Source organism: Phaenicophaeus curvirostris, chromosome 2 (assembly GCF_032191515.1).
Source record: "Phaenicophaeus curvirostris isolate KB17595 chromosome 2, BPBGC_Pcur_1.0, whole genome shotgun sequence".
NCBI lineage: Eukaryota > Metazoa > Chordata > Aves > Cuculiformes > Cuculidae > Phaenicophaeus > Phaenicophaeus curvirostris.
In genome coordinates, this window is record NC_091393.1 from 59,116,954 (window position 1) to 59,136,544 (window position 19,591).

Here is a 19,591-nt window from a genome sequence, read left to right on the forward strand (position 1 = left end):
TCAGCCAAGCTATAGTTCAGGAAGTTACATTTTTCCTCCCTGTATTTCCAAATGGATAACGTGGCGCCAATTCTCTGTCCGAGGCCCATGGCTAGTGTTGCTCGAGGCTTTAGAAAGACCAGGTTGCTCTGCAAGTCGCAGAATAAATGATGCCTACTTCATTTGGTTCTGCCTGCAAAGCTATGAGCATGCAAGGAGGCTGCAAGGAGCTGCAAACCGTAGAATCACAGAATAGTTTGGGTTGGAAGGGACCTCCCACCAGCCCAGGCTGCCCAAGGCCCCATCCAACCTGGCCTTGAACACCCCCAGGGATGGGGCAGCCACAGCTTCCCTGGGCAACCTGTGCCAGCGCCTCACCACTCTCACATCTCCTCTATTTCAGCTTGAAACCATTTCCCCTCGTCCCACCCCTGCCACCCCCTCCTCAGCTCTCCCCGCTCTCAGTAACTAGCCCCCCCCGCCACCTCCCGCAGCAGCAGCTGGGCAACCTCGCCCCCCGCGGCGAGCGGCAGCCGATGCCCCGGGTGGGAGGGAGCCCGGCGCCAGCTCCCGCCGCGCCCGCACCACCGCCCGGCGCCGGAATAAAGGCAGCCCCTCCCGGCGATCCCAGGGGAAGCGTCCCCGTCCCGCCCCGCATCCCGAGCGGGATACGCCGCGCCCCGTCCCGTCCCCATCGCTCGAGTCGGGGGCGGGGGCAGCCGCCCCGCCACCCCATCCACGTCCCGGCCGCGGCGGAGCGAGCGCCTCTGGCCCGGCCGGTCCCTCCTCGCTCGCCGTAGCGATGCTCCCGGCTTCGCTGCCCTCACCGCCTGCTTCCAAGATGGCGGCCGCGCGGGCGGCTGTGCGCCGCCGGGTTTCTGCAGCCGGGTAGGGACCGACCCCGCCGCCGCCGCCGCCTTTGTGACCTCCTCCTCTTGTCTCCTCGCTGCACACCCCGCCGCCGCAGCGGGCCGGGCCGGGCCGTGCACTGCGATCCGCCGCCATGCCGGCCTCGGTGCACGCGTGAGAGCCGCCCCCGCGCCGCTGCCCGCCGCTGCCATGGAGGAGCCGCCGCCGCCGCCGGGGAGGTCAGTACCCAGCGCTGCCAAATAGGGAGCCGTGCGCGGGGAGCGGCGCTGCCCGCCTGCTGCCACATTGTGAGCCGCTGGGGGGGGGGGGCGAGTGCAGCTCCTCCTGCCCCCCCGGAGGCATCGGGAGCCCCGCGTTGCTGCGGCTGCGATTTTAACCTTCTCCGCCCCCCCCCATTCGTGCTGCAAAAGCTCCGGTTGCTGCTGCTTCAGCGCTTCTATAAAGCGCCCACCCAGCGCGAAAGCGCTTTGATAAGTGATCTCTGGCGGCGGCGGTGGGGAAGGCGGTGTTTTGTGGGCAGTTTGCAATTAAAAACGAATCGTTTCCTTCGCCCTGAGTTGAGCAGCGGGAGCAAACTGGTGTCCCCGAGAGCCTGCCTTGCCACTGCCCCGGGGACATCTTTTTGCGGGCTGTGAGGGGGTTGAAAAGCGTGCGGAGAGGAGGGGGAGCAGCTGTCGGAGCCCCCGGGGAGGCTGACAAAGTGTGATCTGCGCTCCTTGGCTTGTGAGCTGCAGCGATAAAACCACTGCCTCCTAGAAGGGTGTCTCCTGTTTATAGCAGGCGCGATTAAAGCCAGGTAATGAGGTTCTCTTGGCGTACCGATAAACCAGCAGGGTCTTGGAGTATTGCTGCTGGCAGCCTCGCAGTCAGTGTTTGTTAGGAGATGGAGTTTGGGGCGGGGGAGAGGAAGAAAAAGGAATCTTCCACAAAGAGGGCTAGTGTTATGATGTTTCTAACTTTTCTGCAACTGCTGTTACCTCCCGAATGTGCTGACCTGCAGATTGGCTTTTTGCAAGTCTCCATCTGTGGCCCGCTGAGATAGGGGGATGCAAATTAATTCATGGTTTAGTGTTTCCAGCTGGCTGTAGAAGTGTTGCAAAAGTCCAAGTTATTAATTCTCCGGCAATTATTTCTCCTCTTAAAATAACATCCTGTTGATGCGCTTCACTTCTCACTAGGAGGCATTGAGGAAACTCTTTTTAAAACCCTTGTGTGATCAATTAGTGCTGTAAGGCAGTAGTCAGGCACATTGTATTCCAGGTGTGCTGTGCAAAAAGGTTTCGTGCTGTCACATTCCTGGCATCATTCTCTGATAGTGCAAGCTACTGTTCTGTACTAATGTAGTGCAAGGGAAGCAGTGATGCACTTCGGTTCGGATCAAGGCTATGGAGTTGAAAAACACCTGGTTTGCGTTTTTGTTAATGTATTTTAATTATTTGTTTTTCTTATGTTAAGAGAAAGCCAAAACCTGAAGGTATATAACAGTTAATTAGATTTAACAGAAATATTATGAAATAGAAGTGCCAGGAGGGGAACTGAATTCACAAGCTTCCAAGTTCCTTTTTACAGTATCTGCAAAGACTAGTAGTGCAAGTTAAGCAGAAAATTATTTAAAAGTAAGTTTGTACGACAGCATGACCCTAGACTTGAGCTGTCTTGGTGCAGAAGAGTAATCTGCAGTGCCTGAATGGAAAACACCCAGGCATTTCCTGTCTAGGGCCATTTCTGACCTCTGCTGGATTCTGCTTATTAAAAGACAGTTTATATGAGTCGGATATGGGTGTGGATAGTGTGGTGGCAACTTTACCCAGCGAATGAAGATTGAATTAGTTATTTCAGTGTGAGCTAGTGGGTGGGAGGGAGATGTCTCAAAATAATTAGGTAGCCTTAATTTCTGTAGGGTAATGCGTGTGCTCTACTGTGATTCACTTCTGTGTGTACTTTGTGTACTAATTTCACATCTGGTTTAGAACAGAACCGCTTCTCTGATTTTATGCAGTACTCGCTTTTTCTTAAATGTAATACAGGAGTAAAGTATCTGAGGCTTTTTCAAACATGATTAAAGTTGATTTAAATGTTGGAGTTATCATTAGGCATTCAGTTTTGCAAATATAAGGCAAGCATACGATATGTTTATGGCTTTTTTGAATTATATAGTCTTTAGTCCTAGATCTTCCAAAACATGTGATTGAGAATCCTCCTCCAAAAGCAAACTATTTTTCCCATGTCTTGGTTTCTTTCTTGAAACAAACACTTTGGGGTGGGCAGAGAAGCAAGGCAGCTCTAGACTGAAAAATACTTGGAGAACTTGTGAGCAGATGTTGAAGTTGAGACAGATTGGACTTGGACATTGGACAGCCTGCTGTGGTTTCAGATAAATGAAAAGATAGTACTAAAAAGTTTTGGGAAGAACTCACATTTAAGTGGCAGTCCTTGTAGAAAGAAAATGAAGTTTTCAAGATAAGATGTTTTCACTTAGATAATTTAGCACACTAATTAAAATAGGTATGTGTTTGTTGCTTCTTGATTATGGCCTACAGACTTTAAATTTTCCAAGCCCAATCTTTGGCATTTCCAAGAATTTTCTGGCACAAAATCTACTATAGAGGAAAACGAGGCCTTAAGTGTTTCTGTTGCTGGGATGCCAAATTTGGTGGCACTGTAAAGACATGAATTGCTGTAGGGCTACTCATAACCTGTGCCATGGTTGCTTGTAGCCCTCTTTTCTCCTGACGTTCATGCAGTGGAAGGGGTGAAGGAAGAAGCAAGGCTGTGATTAAAGTGGGACAGAACTGTGAATAACATGAAGACTTACTCTGTGTTGGGGAAATTTTTCAGTGGTGTATCAGATTTGTTGGCTGTAGGATGACAATTCAGCTGTCAGCCTGCAGCATCTGTTGTTTGGGGGAAGCCTGAGGTCACATCATGAATTGTGCTTAACTTATTTTTCTGTTTGCTAAACTATCTAAGTGAATTTATCAGCTTTAAAAGAGTTTAATATTATTATACTAACTTAGGATCACAGCTTCAGTGGGAAAAATGATGTAAGTGCATAGAGTATTACTATCCTTTTTTTTTGGTTGGTTTTTTTCATGCGTTCAAATGAGGTAAGATGTAATCTCTGTTCTTCATGTATTGCATTTTCTTGTTTACATTTGCAAGATTAGGATATTGGGATGAATGACTGATGGCTCCACCTACACTCAAACACACACAAAGTGCTAGTTGAGATTTCTTTGGCATTTGTAGCAGCAAGGATTAGTCTGTGTTGTGTGACTGCTTGAGTTGTTTTTATGTCTGTTAATTAGTGCTGTCTGTGTCAAGGTTGATTTTACTATTATGTAAGCTAGTGATATTGGCCCTTGTGGAATGCAAACCATGCTGTAATGAAAAACAGATCTACTGAATTTAAAGGGAAGGATAAGGGATATGCAGTAATCTTTATTTTAGGGAGCAAATTGGGATATTTTTTGAGCTTATGTGGAAGCTTCCATGACAACCACATTTCTTAAGTTACATGCAGACAGTTCTTTTCAACTGCATCTAAAATAAATGTAGAAGAATTTTTTTTTTTATACTACCCACAGTTAGTCAAGTAGCATGTTGACCTCTGTCAGCACAGGAAGATACTAGTATCTCTGCCTGTATTTCTTCAGCTGTGTAGTTGGATTTGCTGTCGCATATACCACTTATATTTGCAGGGCTATTAGTTCATTTAAGTTTTCTTCTGCTTTCAGGTGTAAACTGTGTTGGTGCTGTTCAGCCTGCAGTCTATTGATTAGATAATTTTTGAATTTTTAAAAATAACTTATTAGCTCTTTACACGTATAAGCTTCTAATTGTCCCTTGGCCAACTGCAAACATAAAGCCAAACCAGAGTTTTTGCTCTGAACACTTGAGTTTGAGCATTACTGAGTTGTCAAGTGTTCGCTCATGTCCAGTCCAAGAACCCTGTATGTAAAATTGCATCAGCTTGCCACGAGCCTTGATCAGCTTTATTCTGGATCCAGACAAGACAGGATACAAGTTTATTGTCCTGAAGAATGTCTCCTGCTGTCATGAGGTACAAGGAGGATGTTCGTTCTGTTCCTTCTGTGTCCTGTTAACATTCAGTGGTGTTGTCTGTTGCGTGTTGCTTTCTAGGGTGGTGTACATGTATGATTTATTCTTCCCTCGGCTTACGTGTGCTGCTGGTTTATTTACTCATGGCTTCTCTGAGAGCAGTGTTTGTAAAGGTTTTCGCCATTATAGCTGTGAAACATCCATCCAGTAAGTGATAACAAGGCCGCAGTTCCATATGCTTGGGTTATTTCTCAGCTGCACTGTAAAACTTTCTCTGGACATATCCATTGAGCATTTGGGATGCTTCAGATAGCACGGAGTACTGCAGCTCCATTGCATTGCCTGGATTTTCCAGAGGTCATGGACTAGTAGCCCAGCATCCAGAGCTTCCACCAGAAACACGTTTAACTAATGCTTTACCTTAAGGGTTCCTGTAAACTTTGACTTAATCTGAAAGATGAACTGAAACTTTGGAATTGAATCAGTTGGTGGTAGCTCTTACTTATCTAGGAATGAAACTTTCAGCCAAAATAGTAAAGCTTGTGCACGTGGGAGTTGGGGGAATGGCTATTACAGATTTCCTTTTATCTTAGGTCTGGGTCTCTCCCAGTTTATCACTGTTAAATACGATATAGTTGAGCCTAGCAGCCTAACACTTCCTGTCATAGTATCTCTTTTCCTAGTAGTATGTAACTTTTCCTGGCGTGGCTTAAATCCATCCAGCTTTGCTAGTGTTTACTTTAGTGATGAAAACATATCAGAGCTTCTCATTTAGAAAAAAAATAAAATGAAGTGCTTTTCTTGGAAATGTCAGTGTTAAAAAGTGTTTTTCCTAAAGATGAGTTAGGATGTCATTGTGTATTTGAGGTTGAAAAAGTAGCACTAAGGATGGAGCATGGTGACTGAAAACAATATTTTGATGTTGTTGTGTGGTATTGAAGAGGAGAGAGCTGGATATTAGCTGGGCTGTGTGAACCTCTCGTCTCCTGTTTCTACATTTTGGACCTTTGATCCATTTGCAGCCTCACCTGGTAGGCTTAACTGTGGGTACCTGCCAAACCCTTCAGTGTTTTCACGGTTTTTTTACACATTGTCGAGCAGTGTCAGAACAGTGTCAGAACTATGTAGATCTGTTTGTTTCTTACTGAAATAACACATGGCATAGTTTTAATAAAATAATGTATTTGTGAAAGGGGTATGTGCATATTCTGTAAATGCTGTTATGTCATAATCCAGATTTGTGTGAAAATTGATAATAATCCAAGATGGGAAAAATAGTTAACCTTTCTCTGTTTCCAAATTTAGTAGTAAAAAGAACAGGAAATTCCAATTATTATTATTTTCTGAGATGAGAACATGAAGAACTGCCAAATCTGTTGTAAGAGCTCTATTTTATTTATTTTTTATACTTATTGCTAGTTGGTGTAACTTGCAGAAAAAATTACTTCCTTAGATCATTTAAATAGGTCTCAATAGCTCTAATCACTGCTTGCAATAAAAAGATATGAATGCTAATTTACATTTTGCTTAATTTATTTTTAACTAATTTTTCAGTTTGTTATTTGAAGTTTACTATATTTTTATAGTCAGTCAAGAGGTGCTTCAACATCTCTGCTGTTTCAGTAGCGTAACATTTTTCCGTGAGTGTCTTTGTTGTAAGTATGATAACAAAGTACTTGGAAGTTTCTGCCCAAGAATACAGAATAATTTTGGGAAAAGTGTCGAAATATTAGTAATTTACAGGACTTATTGTGGTAGTTTCCAGATCTAAAGAAACAAGGTTATGTTTTAATTTCTCTGTTAAAATAAATGTTGCCAGTCGGTACAGTAGTGCTGTAAGGAACTTTGTATTGGGGGGAACTGTCTACAGTCAGATGTGTGCTTGATGTCTGCTGTAGATATGAAGCATTTTTGTACTTGCTGAATCCTTCTGTTCTAATTAAACAGTTTAATTGAGAGTTACCAAGGGGCAAAAGATGTCATTCAGAATCAAGTAAAGATTAACTGTTCAGCTCTAAGCTTTACATTAGTCTTTCCAATGACTTCTTTTTTCCTTGTAGATCTCTGCAGGAATAGTGATTGTTTTATTACAGTGAAGTCTTCCTGCAAACCAATGTTGATCTTGCAGCAGAGTTACTGTATTTGTACTTCTCTCAGGCCTGAGCTGATGTGGGATTTATTGTACTTGATGCTTAACAGTTAGCAGGGCTGTTGTAGTGTATACTCAGTCTGCAAGCAGGTGGAAAGATGCAGGTCAGGGCTTTATCGCAGCATTGGGTGTTTGGCTCTGTGCAGCCATGCTGCAGGTTACTCAGTATTTATGCCCTGTTTATCTTTGAAGATTAAAGTATGGCTATTCAGGGCTAGTATTACATTCTGACTGTCTGCTAATGAAGTTCTGCTGTTTCTGTAATCATTTCTATGGTGACAAGCCCTTGTTTGTAGGTTATGCAATTTGTTTGGCTCTTGGTAGAGATATAGGTATTACCTTAGGCATCTTCCTGCTCAAGTATTCTGCTTTTATCTTTGCTGGAAGGCAAAAAAATTGCACTGGTTTTACAGCTGACCCAGACTAGAGATTGCTGTTTTCATCTCCTAATATCCTCTCTTCTCCTCCTCAACTAGGAATGTCTGCCATATGAAACTTGCTAGCATAACATTAAGTACATTTGGTTGCCTAATCAAAATTAAAGTGGTTGAAATTGGAAAAATCCTGCTGACAAAGATGCTCCGGCTAAGCTGAATTGTTTCAGCAGCACCAATGAAGAATCATGGTCAGTACTTTCAGTTATACCTGTTCATCTTGGGAGCTGGGGACTACTGGCAAAGAGACAGTGGAAAGCAGAAAGAGTAGTCATCTTATAAGCTGCTTCGCCTGCCACCAGAAGAGAGTGACTGCCTAGGGCACAATTTCACATTACACTCAGTGTGTTTGGACAGCAGGTTGCTTTCTTCCCCTTCCTGTCTTCCGAAGAGGAAGCTAAGCTCCTCCACTGCTTTCTTTCTGGATCTAGCAGTGACTTGTCGGCAGAATTTTCGCTTCAGGTTATTGATCTGATGAATAACTGGTGCACCAAAAAATTAACATGTTTTTTCCCCATCAAATTGTTGACCAAGTTCATGTGATTGTTGGCTTCTGTGCAGAGAGGGCAGGGAAGTGTAACGTAGGAGACAAAAGGTGCACTGGAACAGGGTCCCCTTTTTGTGTCAGCTTACTGTGACCATAGTCTCGGTAATTTCTGAGGCTGTTTACTTCATACCTGCAGAGAATTGTGTGAGTAAGCTTTATTACATTTCATACTTGATTTTTAGAGTTTTTTTTTTTAATATTTAATAGGTTTTGTGTTCTTACAAGCTTCTCTGCTGTAAGCTGTTCTAATCAGAACTTAGATTCTGTAACACTTGCAGACTTCCTTGCTGAAACATACAAGTGCTTTTTTTCAGCTATCAGCTGTAAAAGGTGAAACTACTCTCTCTGTTACAAGTAAATTCTGCATCTGTCTCCCTGGCCATTTGCCATCTTGTTTTCTCCCTAGCATAGTGGTTGGTCATTCCTAGAATATATAACTGTAGAGACAATTGATCACTTATCCTACCTTCCCCTGATTCCTCTGGGAGGAAAAATGTAGTGATGTACAGCTGAATTTGAATTAGAGCAGTTTTTAAAACTGAAATTGTTAGGCTGGTACTATTTCTTCTTTAAAATGTGGTTTTGAAACACTTAGTGAATACAGAAAAGCCCTAGACTTCTGCCTTAGGATGTGTTTTAAGATGACAATGTGACAAAATATTTTTTGCTTTCCTTACATTGCTTCCAGGCATTATCTTTAGCATCTGTCTCCTTTAGACTTTGTTCTAATTTTAAGTTGTTTAAATTTTTTTTCCCTAGTCATTTTAGCCTTGACATTGCTGTGCCTTACATAATATTAGCTTTTATGGTTAGAGAAATCAATGAAAGGTTGAATGTGACCCTCATAAATATTTATGTCTTAGCTTTCAGAAGAGATGGGAAATGGATGCATTTAGGTAGGATTAGCCACCTGCTGCAGAAGAGAATAATACTGCAGATGTAAGGTTGATCATAGAGATACAGAAATTGAGTTAGAGAACCGTGCCTGAAAAACAGTCCTGAGAAAGGAAGGGGGTTGACAATCATGCTTCCCCCTACCAACTGAAAAAAGGATTGCAAGGGCAGCAAGTCCTTTAGAGAACAATGTTTTTATTCTATGCTACCTATGTGCCTTTTTTTTTTTTTCTTTTAAACAGCCCTCGTGCTAGAAGAGATGATACTCTGAAGATGATACACTTTTCCACTGTGAGATTGCTTGTAAATATCTAAAGGGTGGGTGGCAAGAGGTTAGGGCTGAACTCTTTTCAGCTGCACCCAGCAACAGGACAAGGGTTGGTAGGCACAAACTGAAGTACAGGAAGTTCCATCTGAACGTGAAGAAAAACCTCTTAACTGTGAGGCTGACAGAGCATTGGAGCAGGCTGGCCAGAGAGGTTGTGGAATTTCTATCTCTGGAGATGATGAGAATCCACCTGCATGGGGTCCTATGCAGCTGCTCTAGGTGAACCTGCTTTAGCAGGGAGCGTTGCAGTAGGTGATCTCCGCAGGTCCCTCCCAACTCTGGCCATTGTGTGATTGTGTGATGCAGTTAGGTGTTCTTCTGCCAGGCTTTATTAAGTTATCAAGATGCTTCTTCTCTAGAGTAATGTCTGCAAAATCCTGGTGAGCGAGAAACTTGGAATATTCTAACTCTTGTTACTGCTCTGCCTTCCAGCTCAGAATTGCATCCATCGATTTTTATTCTATTAGTGGGATGTGGCATGGGCCTATGTGCTCTTGTTCTCTCTAAAATCTGAGAAGGTGGCAGGTACCAGATACTGCTTCCAATTCCTTACTCAAAACTATTAATATTCACTTGCCAAGCAGTAATATTTTCTGTGTGCTCTTGGGCCAGGAGTACTGCTGCGTTCTCAAGTGCTTCACAGATAAACTGAAACCAAGTACTGCCTCACAGAAGTTAGAGCTGAGGATTCCAGAGTTGTGCGTGTGTGTATGGTATTTAGTGGCTCTAACTGGATACCAGTTTGTTTTTCAGTGTTAACAGATGCAAAGATGGTTACCTAAAAATTGAGTTTTCACTTTGCATTACCAGCAGCTGCAGGTTGATGACAATTTGTAATTGTGCTCTCATCAGAATATTGTTTATCTTTGAAACAGAATGGTTGCAACAACATTTAGGGAGAGCTGCCTTAGCTTTAAAAAGGTTTGATTGTTAATGTGTAGTGCCTATGTTTGCTGCTGCCTTTGCTAATTGACAGTAGGCTTTACTAAGAGCAGGTTAATGAAGCCTTGACTTCCTACATACTTAAATTATCAAACTGAATCTCTGTTAAGGAGCTTGCATTTGAACAATCAACACTCTGCCTTTAAAACAAAGGCATCGAGTGTCAAGAACAAGTACTTGGTAATTCGGTGGTGGGCCTTGTACAGGTCTTGCAGCTCTCTGTATGGAAATGGCAGGATGCCATGGGAAGTGTTGAGAAAGCGCCTTACTGATGTGTGAGTAGTGTAATGTTTTTGAAACTGCAGGAAGCTGTTTACGGCAGCAGTCTGTAGGGTGCACAGCTTCCTAACTGCAGTGGTGAGTGAGATTACCCTGGCTACTGCATTGTAATTGCCTAACTCAAATTTGTTGCTATGTGCTTGCAGTCCAATCACTTGACCTCTACTGCTCTGATTCCCAGCAAGCTTCTAAGATGTGTGTGGGCTGATAAGCAGTGTCTGAATCTGAGTTAGTTATGTAAGTGCCTATTACCTTCAAATTCCTGCTTATGTGGTCTAAGGATAGGTTGTATAAAGGGAAGATTAAAATGTTTCCCCCATACAGCTGTCAGTTTTTAGCATGACTTCTTATTAGTTGTTATAAACTTTGAAAGTTGGAATAATGCTTCAGTAAACTGTAAAAAGTTTATAAAGGTTAAAATTTGTACTATTCAGGGTGACTTTAACCTTCTGAATTTTAACATGTCCCCATGTGATCTTCAGTAGTATTTTCATTTGTTAACTTATTTTTAATGATAAATGACTGTATTTTTCCCAGTGGTCCATGGCCTATATTGACAGCAGCGGCTACCAGATCTTTTGCTTCCTGTCCTGCTGCTTCAAATTTCTTGACATAGTTTTCCCCTCTCCTGTTTTTGTTTTCAGACCTTTAAAAATCTAGAAGAGTTCTCTGTTTTCATCACTGAGCTGAAATTGTAGGTACATTGCCAACACTTTGACTTAAAAATAAATCCTATTGTCATCTACATATGGAAATCAAAGAAATTCAGTATTCTGTCTTTTCATAGTCTGGTTGAAATGCACTGTGGTGTAACATACAGTGGTTAATTTTTTTTTTTTTTTTACTGCATTTCATTTCAGAGCTGTCATGGTGTTTGGTGTTTTGTTTAGTTTTGTTTTGGTTTTTTTTTTTGGTTTTGTTTTGTTTTTTATACCATGCTGCTCCTGCAGCTTTCCCAGTATTTCTGATTTCTGTATCCTGGTTACATTCTTTTCCGTGGGTAAAATTGAGAAGCATCTTACTCATTAAATTTGAGGCTAGGAGCAGGCTGTTAATACACTGACATGAAAACTATGCACTATGAAACTGTCCTTGCCAAATGGTAACTTTAGTTGTCACACTTCTAGCTTTCGCTTTTTGGGTGTATACCTAATTAAAATGAGGATGGTTTTCACTGGCTGTGCAGGAGAGGACCTGCAGTTCTTGGTAGCAAACAATTAATTAGTTTTGATTAATGTTTCCTAACTCTGGTTGCAACAGTATTTAGGAACGAACAATTCCATGTACTAACTAATACTGTAATCTGGTAGAGGTTTGCAGGCAGTGCATCTTATAGGCTTGCAGATTTAATTAGTCTTTGGTTAATTCATAGAAGTAAATAGCATGCAAACTTGACAAATGCTATATTGGTAATCTGTTGAATTCGTAACTGATTTTAATACCAGAAGGTTCTTAAGGATGACCATGTATGTCTGTTGTTCTCTGGATGAGAAAAGTTGATACCAGCGTGAGTAAGCTGATGTAATTGCTTTAGTTCAGACCCTGTGTATTTAGTGCATTGTTATACAATAAGGCTTTCACTCCTAAAATGTTTTTTTTTTTTGTTAGCTGGCATTGATTTGAGCTCCAAGTTAAGATACAGTCTTTACACACAAACTCAGCATGCTGAATTTTAAAACCTGAGTGGTAACCTGTGCTTTCCTCCCTCTAAGCAGACCAGCCAGTTCCAGTTAGATTACTCGTTAACTGCTAACAAGAGTGATTCTGTAGTGTAGGATTGCTCTTTTGTGATTGGACTTCTAGTGCTGCTTGTTTTGTGATAAATCTGCTATGTTTTTTAGGGAAATAAAGAACAGCTTAGTAGATTATCCAGAAGAAAAACGTCTTGGTGTTAAGTAAATCATACTGGATCCTGCTCTGCAGGTATGTGTGCAATTCACATATGAGATTGGAGGGTGTTTTGAAGACACAGACACAGCAAGAAACAAACAAGGTATTGACTGTTGAGGAAAGAACCAACTTATGGTTTTTAAAGAGCAGTTCAATCAGCCTGATGAAGAGCATTGATTGTTGTACTCTTAAAGAGGCTACTGACTTAAAAACAGAAGGAAAACTGTTTTTGCTGGTCTTTTATAATGAGGTGACTTGCCCTAGTTTAAAATTGCCCTGGAAATGAGATGTAACTTGAGTGCCACAAGGATGTGCTCTGCCAGGCCCTGCAAGAGAATCGGCACTCCACCCTGTGCCTTGCCAGGCCAGTGAGATCACTGTAAAAAATAGTTCCATAAGCTGTGGAACTAATGACTTTGTTTCATGTGGTTTAGTCTCTTGTGGTTGATTTGTTTCTGGCAAAATCAGAAGGGTGTGCTCTGCCTGAAGTTTTTTGTGTAGTAGGTTGTTTGCAAGAGTTCTCGGGACAGAACTTTTCTCTTGTCCAAAAAGATGTAAACTTGTGTTCTTGTGTTGTCTGATTTAGGCTGAATGTTTCTTTGCCTCCATGTCTTTTACCAGAGTCAAGACAGCGTTAGCATGCCTGCTTCAGAAACAAAATATGTAAGGGGATGGAGGCATTCTTTTTGCAGGTGTATGTTAAAACAAGAAAGTTGCATGCATGGCACCAGTGGGGAGTGGTGGGTATGAGAAGACTGTGCTGTGGAAATGGGTCCCGTATTCTGGAAGAAGGTGGAAGCCTTTGTCATTTTGAGTTCCAGCCTATTCATAGGATTCAATCTGTTAGGGACTTGTTTGGCCTTGGAGTCCTCTCCCCTTTTCCTTTTTTTCCCCTTCTTTGTAGTTACTCTGAGTAGGTAAACATCAGATGGATATAAAGGGATTGTGAGAGAAGTTAAAACCTGGTCCTGCTGCCATCTACTTTCCCCTGAAGCCTGATTTGATCAAACGATTTAATTATTTTGTGGGGATTTTTAATAATGTGAAGAGTTTAAATATGTCATTAGTGGGGCAATGATACAGTTCAGATTATCTTGAAATAGTTTAATTTTCTAATATATCAGTGAGCAGCATAAAATATACTGAAGTTCAATTATTCGCAGCAATTTTGTTGCTCTGTGTTGCTTGATCATGTGGAAGAAGAGATGCAGCTATTAGTGGTATTGTGCCCAATTGCCACTGCACTGAAGTAATCTTATTTGGTGGGACAGAGCAAGTGTCCAGGAGAAAGGAAAGGATATCTGACATGATTACTTATTTCATGTATTTGTTATATTTTATTTTTAAAGCATGGACTAATAAGCGTGCATGCATACCCCTCATAGTGGTCATTTTACATTCTGACCTCTTCTTATGAGATGAAGATGTCTTTCAGCTTGCCCAGAGGTTGCATATGAAAACTGATGGCTTTTCTCTTTTTTTTTTTTTCCTATGTAAGTTTGCAAATAGATTAGCCCCTAGCATTTGCTTGTGGGCAATTGTATGTGTGCGAGTATTGAGTCAAAGGGAAGAGCTATAGGAGTTTTTGGCTGAAGAGAAGGGGAGATTGCTGTTGATATAGTAGTTTGGACTTTGATTGTCTTGTTCTGCAATGGAATTGTGCCTTTGCAAGGGTTAACTCTGTTTTATTGTTGAACAATTTAAATCAAAATAGTTTGAGTTTTGGGAAATTACAAAGACAAGTCAGTGTTCTTAAAATAATGTTTTGTAACACTGTAATGCTATTCTACAACGTTTGCATTATGTCTGCATTTTTGAACCTCCCTTTTGAACCTCCCTTTATTTCGTGCATCTCTTAGTTTAGGCTTGCCACCAGGTTTCTCAGAAACAATTATATTACATATATATATATGTGTTTAAACTGCATTCTCCTAGTGACACGCTGGCTGTATATCCTCTTTGTTGTATGTTGCTTATACTTTGCTTGACTGGAAAGTTGCCCTTAGGGGTGAGAAAAAACCTTGGGATAAATATACATGCCTGTGGCAGAAAAATATAGAAAGTAGACTGCAGTTGGGATTTACCGATGGATTAGCTTTGTAAAGCAATTTAACTTGCAATATCTGTTTATCTTTAACATAATGGTTAAACTCCTTCTCTACAGGAAAGACTGCAAATCAGAAGATGCTACTTGCAAGACCTCTGAATCTGACCCTGAGGAATTATCAGATGAAGCAAGTGCTGACACTTTCTATGGAACTTCACCTCCTAATACACCCCGTCAGATGAAGCGTATGTCAACAAAACATCAGAAAAATAACGTTGGGAGACCTGCTAGCCGGTCCACTTTGAAAGGTAGAGGTGATGTTTTGGATTTTTTTTCCTAAAATGACCTTAATGCTGTAGTAGCAGCCCTTTGTTATGTGATGGAGGAGATAAACAGAAGATGGAGCCAGATACTGAGGTGCAGTGAAAGGACAGGCGGCAGTCGTCCTAAGATGCAACGAGGGAAAACTCTGTTGGGTATTTGAAGAAAAATTTTGCTGTAAGGGTGATCAGGCAGACAACAGATTGTCAGAGAGGTTGTTGGGTTGTTGAATTTCTGTTTTGGGAGATTTCTAAAACACTACTGGATAAGATCATAAGCAGGCTAAACTAGTTTTGAAATAAACCTTGCCGTGGGCAGGAGGTTGGAAAAAATTACTTATGGAGGTATTTTCCAATCAATTTTTTTCTGTAGTTCTGTGCTCTCTAGTAATAGTGTAGTTGCCAGTCTCTGCCAGTTTCATATTCTGAACCACTTCATAGTCTGTTTTGTAGAAAAATACAGTTTTCAGTAGTTATTCTTTACTCTTTAGTGTCACTAAAGCAATCAAATTGTAGTTACCACTGTTTACTTCTTTTGATGCTTTAGTCATAAAGTCATAACTGGGGGAAAAAACCTCAAGGATACTTCATGTGTTTTTTCTTAATGTTACTAAGTAATAATATCCAATACCAACGTTTTTAATAAAAAGTATGAATTCTAGGCTTCTCTTTCATTAATTTTGAGCAGATAAGAGTTTGGTAATTGCTTGTTGGAAAAGATAATTTTTAAAAAAATACGGTAGCTACATCTTTTCAAGCTGCCTTTCCAAGAAAAAAAAAAAGAAGAAACGTGCAGAGCTTATCACAAGTGCAAACCAAACAGTTTTTAAGACTATATTCAGTATTTTCACAGATAATATGTCCAGGTTTAGTTTTTCTGTGTTGATGAGCCAGCAGTGTGCCCAGGTGGCCAAGAAGGCCAATGGCATCTTGGCTTGTATCAGAAACGGCGTGACCAGCAGGTCCAGGGAGGTTATCCTCCCTCTGTACTCGGCACTGGTGAGACCGCTCCTCGAATACTGTGTTCAGTTCTGGGCCCCTCACCACAAGAAGGATGTTGAGGCTCTGGAGAGAGTCCAGAGAAGAGCAACAAAGCTGGTGAAAGGGCTGGAGAACAGGCCTTATGAGGAGCGGCTGAGAGAGCTGGGGTTGTTTAGCCTGGAGAAGAGGAGGCTGAGGGGTGACCTCATTGCTCTCTACAACTACTTGAAAGGACGTTGTAGAGAGGAGGGTGCTGGCCTCTTCTCCCAAGTGACAGGGGACAGGACAAGAGGGAATGGCTTCAAGCTCCGCCAGGGGAGGTTTAGGCTAGACGTTAGGAAAAAATTCTTTACAGAAAGGGTCATTGGGCACTGGAACAGGCTGCCCAGGGAGGTGGTTGAGTCACCTTCCCTGGAGGTGTTTAAGGCACGGGTGGACGAGGTGCTGAGGGATATGGTTTAGTGTTTGGTAGGAACGGTTGGACTCGGTGATCCGGTGGGTCTCTTCCAACCTGGTTATTCTGTGATTCTGTGATTCTGTGGGGTTTTTTTATTTAGAAACCAACACAGAACTCTGTTGAACAAAGTTATTTGCTGTAGTTGTTGTGGCAGCTTAACTATTGGTGGTTTAATATTTTGGAAGCAATTTTTTAAATTGCTTCACAGGAAACAGGAAATGTTATCGCAAAATGCCTTTACTTGCAGAGATCACACTTTCAAGGTAAAGTGTGGGAGAGAAGGTTAATAGTTTTGTGTGAATAAGGAAATACAGCCTGTTCTTCACTTGCGTAGGATTGTGGAGTACAAGCTCGTAACAAGTGAATGGCCTGTGGAAACATCTCCCAAAGCTTTTGGTTGCCTTTACCAGCCTGTGAGTAATGTCACTGTGAAAACAGCATTTGCCGAAGGACATATCCCTTAAACTGTATTGAAGAGAAATCTCATTATACTTGTCAGTTAGCTGTATAGGCCTTGGGATTATTAAGCTGCTTTTACTAGCTTTTAATCGTGCCTTTTGGTGAAATTAAACTTTTTAAATCCAGTGTTAACCTTATTTGTTTTATAGCTACATAGTAGTTATATAATAAATTCTGTTATTTTTCTTTTGTTCCTTTCTGGTGCTTTAAAAAAAAAAGCTTAGATTCTAAACAGAAATTGTGTTACTGAAGAACTATAGTGCTCAATATTTCATTATAACCCTTCGGTGTTGAGCACGTTGTTTATCCCTGGTGGCAGGTTTTGAACAAGGTCTCTTTCCTTTTGCTTGTGAGGGGAATGGTTCTTGCTTCTGGAACAATAATATCTTATACTTTGTTGCTGTGAGCATATCTTTAAAATTAAGTTTAGGGTTTGTTTGGGTTTTGGGTGGGTTTTTTTTTTGATTTTTTTTGTTGTTTTTGACTTGGCAAGATTTGTATTGTGTAAAATTTTTTGTGGAATGCTCGTAGTTTATTTTGGCTAACTGGATCTGTACATATAATCTCAGAAAATTTATCCTATACTGTAAGGAAACAAAAGAAACCCACTCCAAACTCATCAACTTTAAAGTGGGCTGGTTGGTTGACCTTGAATGTGTATGCATATGCTGATATTGAGGCTTAATTGGTTCTGTTTCAAAGAGAGAATTTATTCAGGGTTAAGTTTGATGTAACCAATTGGTTTAAAAAGTAAATGGGAAATAAGCTTTCAGACACATTAAATCTGTGGTTTTTATATGTATGTGTGCATGTCTTTATTTAGCCAACTGAAAGAATTTTGAGTGTTAGGGGCTCACTTACTTGCATCTCCAATGTTTGATTGATTTCTGTCACGTTAAGCTTCTTATAACTGGCACGTAGTGTCAGAAGGTGAACTGACACAATCTGTTTAAAGCAGTTTCTTGTGTAGCCCAAGACCTGTAGGATTCATTTTTTCTAAGCGATGCATTTCTCCTAAGGCATAGCTGTGTCTCTTGCCTGTTTTTGTTTTTGTTTTTTTTCTGGTTCAGAGGTTGTGGAAGGTCAGTTCAGTGATGCTTTCTTACTTATTGAAGTGTTAGTGTACCTCTGTCTGCTTTTTATTATGAAACTTACGCAACTTCCTACTTGAAGGGGAGCCTTTGTCTGCCCCACTTTCTTATCCTTGCCAAGTCCCTAGAGTTAGTTTTGTCATGGTTTTTTTTTAAATTTAAATGAGCTGTTTAAGATTTCAGACTCTACCGTGCGCCCCCTCTCAACTTCCTATCCTTGCTTAATCATGAAACCTACCTGACCCATATAACACTAAAGGTAGTTGTAACTCAAAACTTGTTAGTACAGCTGAACTTGTTTAACAAAATAATTTAAGCCTATTTTACAGAACTGCAATAAAATGAGTTGTAGGAACTCATACACTTATAACATTGATACTCATTTATTGCAGAATTGTCAGGTATATTTTAAGTATTGATGCCTGTTTATTTGATAAAATGAGAGGATTTTGAAACAATTTGTAGATTATTGTGCCTGGATATTAAGTAGGACAAATATTCCAATATTAGGACATTTTGGATGTCCAATAATGAATTGTACTTTTAACATGCCTTTCTTTCAATGTATCTTGGTGGGATGGGAAATCTGAAGATTAATATTGAAGGAAAATAACATGAACTGAAGGGGTTTTGAAGACCTGGTAGCTAGAGCGTGGGTTCAGAAAGTGACCTTTAAATATGTGTTTTTATTTATTTTGCAAGGTCACCAAAATCTTTAATGTCAGAGTGCTGATAAAAGTTGATCAATTTCTAATTACCTCAGAGCCTGGGGTGAGGGGTGTACGTGTGTTTCATCTCTGCCAACCTCCTTCATCTTCCTTCTTCCCTGCAAATGCAGAATGTGTCTTTCCACTGCTTGCCTGTCCTAGCTTTTGAGCTATTCCCTTCTTGTGGCAGTGCCAGCTGTGGTGGGGGATTCAAGCTGATATGCTAGCAGGACTTTTAGTCTTGTGTTCTGTCTGGTGCTGGTTAACCTCATAAGTTAGTAACCACTGAGGGTGAGATAGTACTGTCTGACAGTAGTGTTTGAGTAGGTAAATGTATTATATCAGTTTGGTGCAAAAATAAGTGATGTAACCTGTGATGCTTATTTTGGATTAAACTTTTTATTTAACTGTGTTCATGTAGCATACCATTTTAAAGTGCAAAAATTGCTCTACTTCTTTATGGTAATGGTTTTGATTTCACTGTTTATTCTTACATTGCACTGCTAAATTAAAGACGGAAAAAGGAAAGTGTGAGCAATTTTGTTGTAGGAGTTCAAAATGGGATATAAAGCAGCAGAAACTGCCAGCAATGTCACCCAAGCATTCAGCCAGCTTGGTATTGGTTACAAAAATTTTGTAATGGAAGCAAGAGCCTTGAGGATGGGAAGAGTTGCAAATGTCCTTCTGTGATTGTCAAAACCCATTGTTGAAGAGGACCTATGCAAAACAACTCGAGAGGTTGCAGAAGAATTAAATATTGACCATTTGTTGAACAGTTGTTAGGAATTTGCACCAAATTGGAAAAATCAAAAAGCTTACGAGATCTCTTTCAATGATTACCACATTTTCAAGCATCTCAGCTTCCTACAGGAGTTTTCTACAACCAAGCAGCAGCTCAGACCATGCTGGAATAATTCATCAGTTTCAGGACCCCAGAAATCTATGCTCCTGAATGTTTCTTGTTGGCAAAAATGCGTAGATTCTAATGGTTCTTACTGTGATTAAAAGCTTTTATTTTAAACTGAGATATCCTGCATTAAAGTTGATCATTAAAAATGGCAATTATTTTTGCACCAACCTAATAAAATCGATGATAATGAATTCCATAGCAGGTTTCTTAGTCATTGGTACGTTTCTCTTCCCTGGAAGAAAACT

At 40.9% G+C, this 19,591-nt stretch overlaps 1 protein-coding gene across 5 annotated transcripts in view; it reads left to right on the forward strand.

The window, feature by feature from the left end:
* Positions 1 to 616: 616 nt before the first annotated feature.
* MAP3K4 (mitogen-activated protein kinase kinase kinase 4) overlaps positions 617 to 19,591 on the forward strand; it is a 66,772-nt gene continuing 47,797 nt past the window's right edge. For 4 of the 5 annotated variants that reach the window (XM_069852189.1, XM_069852192.1, XM_069852190.1 and 1 more), the window contains exons 1-2: positions 617 to 1,067; positions 14,539 to 14,729. In XM_069852189.1, the coding sequence (XP_069708290.1) occupies positions 1,039 to 1,067; positions 14,539 to 14,729 (220 nt within the window). In that variant the 5' untranslated portion in view covers positions 617 to 1,038. Of the gene's footprint in view, positions 1,068 to 1,504; positions 1,646 to 14,538; positions 14,730 to 19,591 lie in introns of those variants that run through there. The other variant, XM_069852194.1, reaches the window with a different exon arrangement.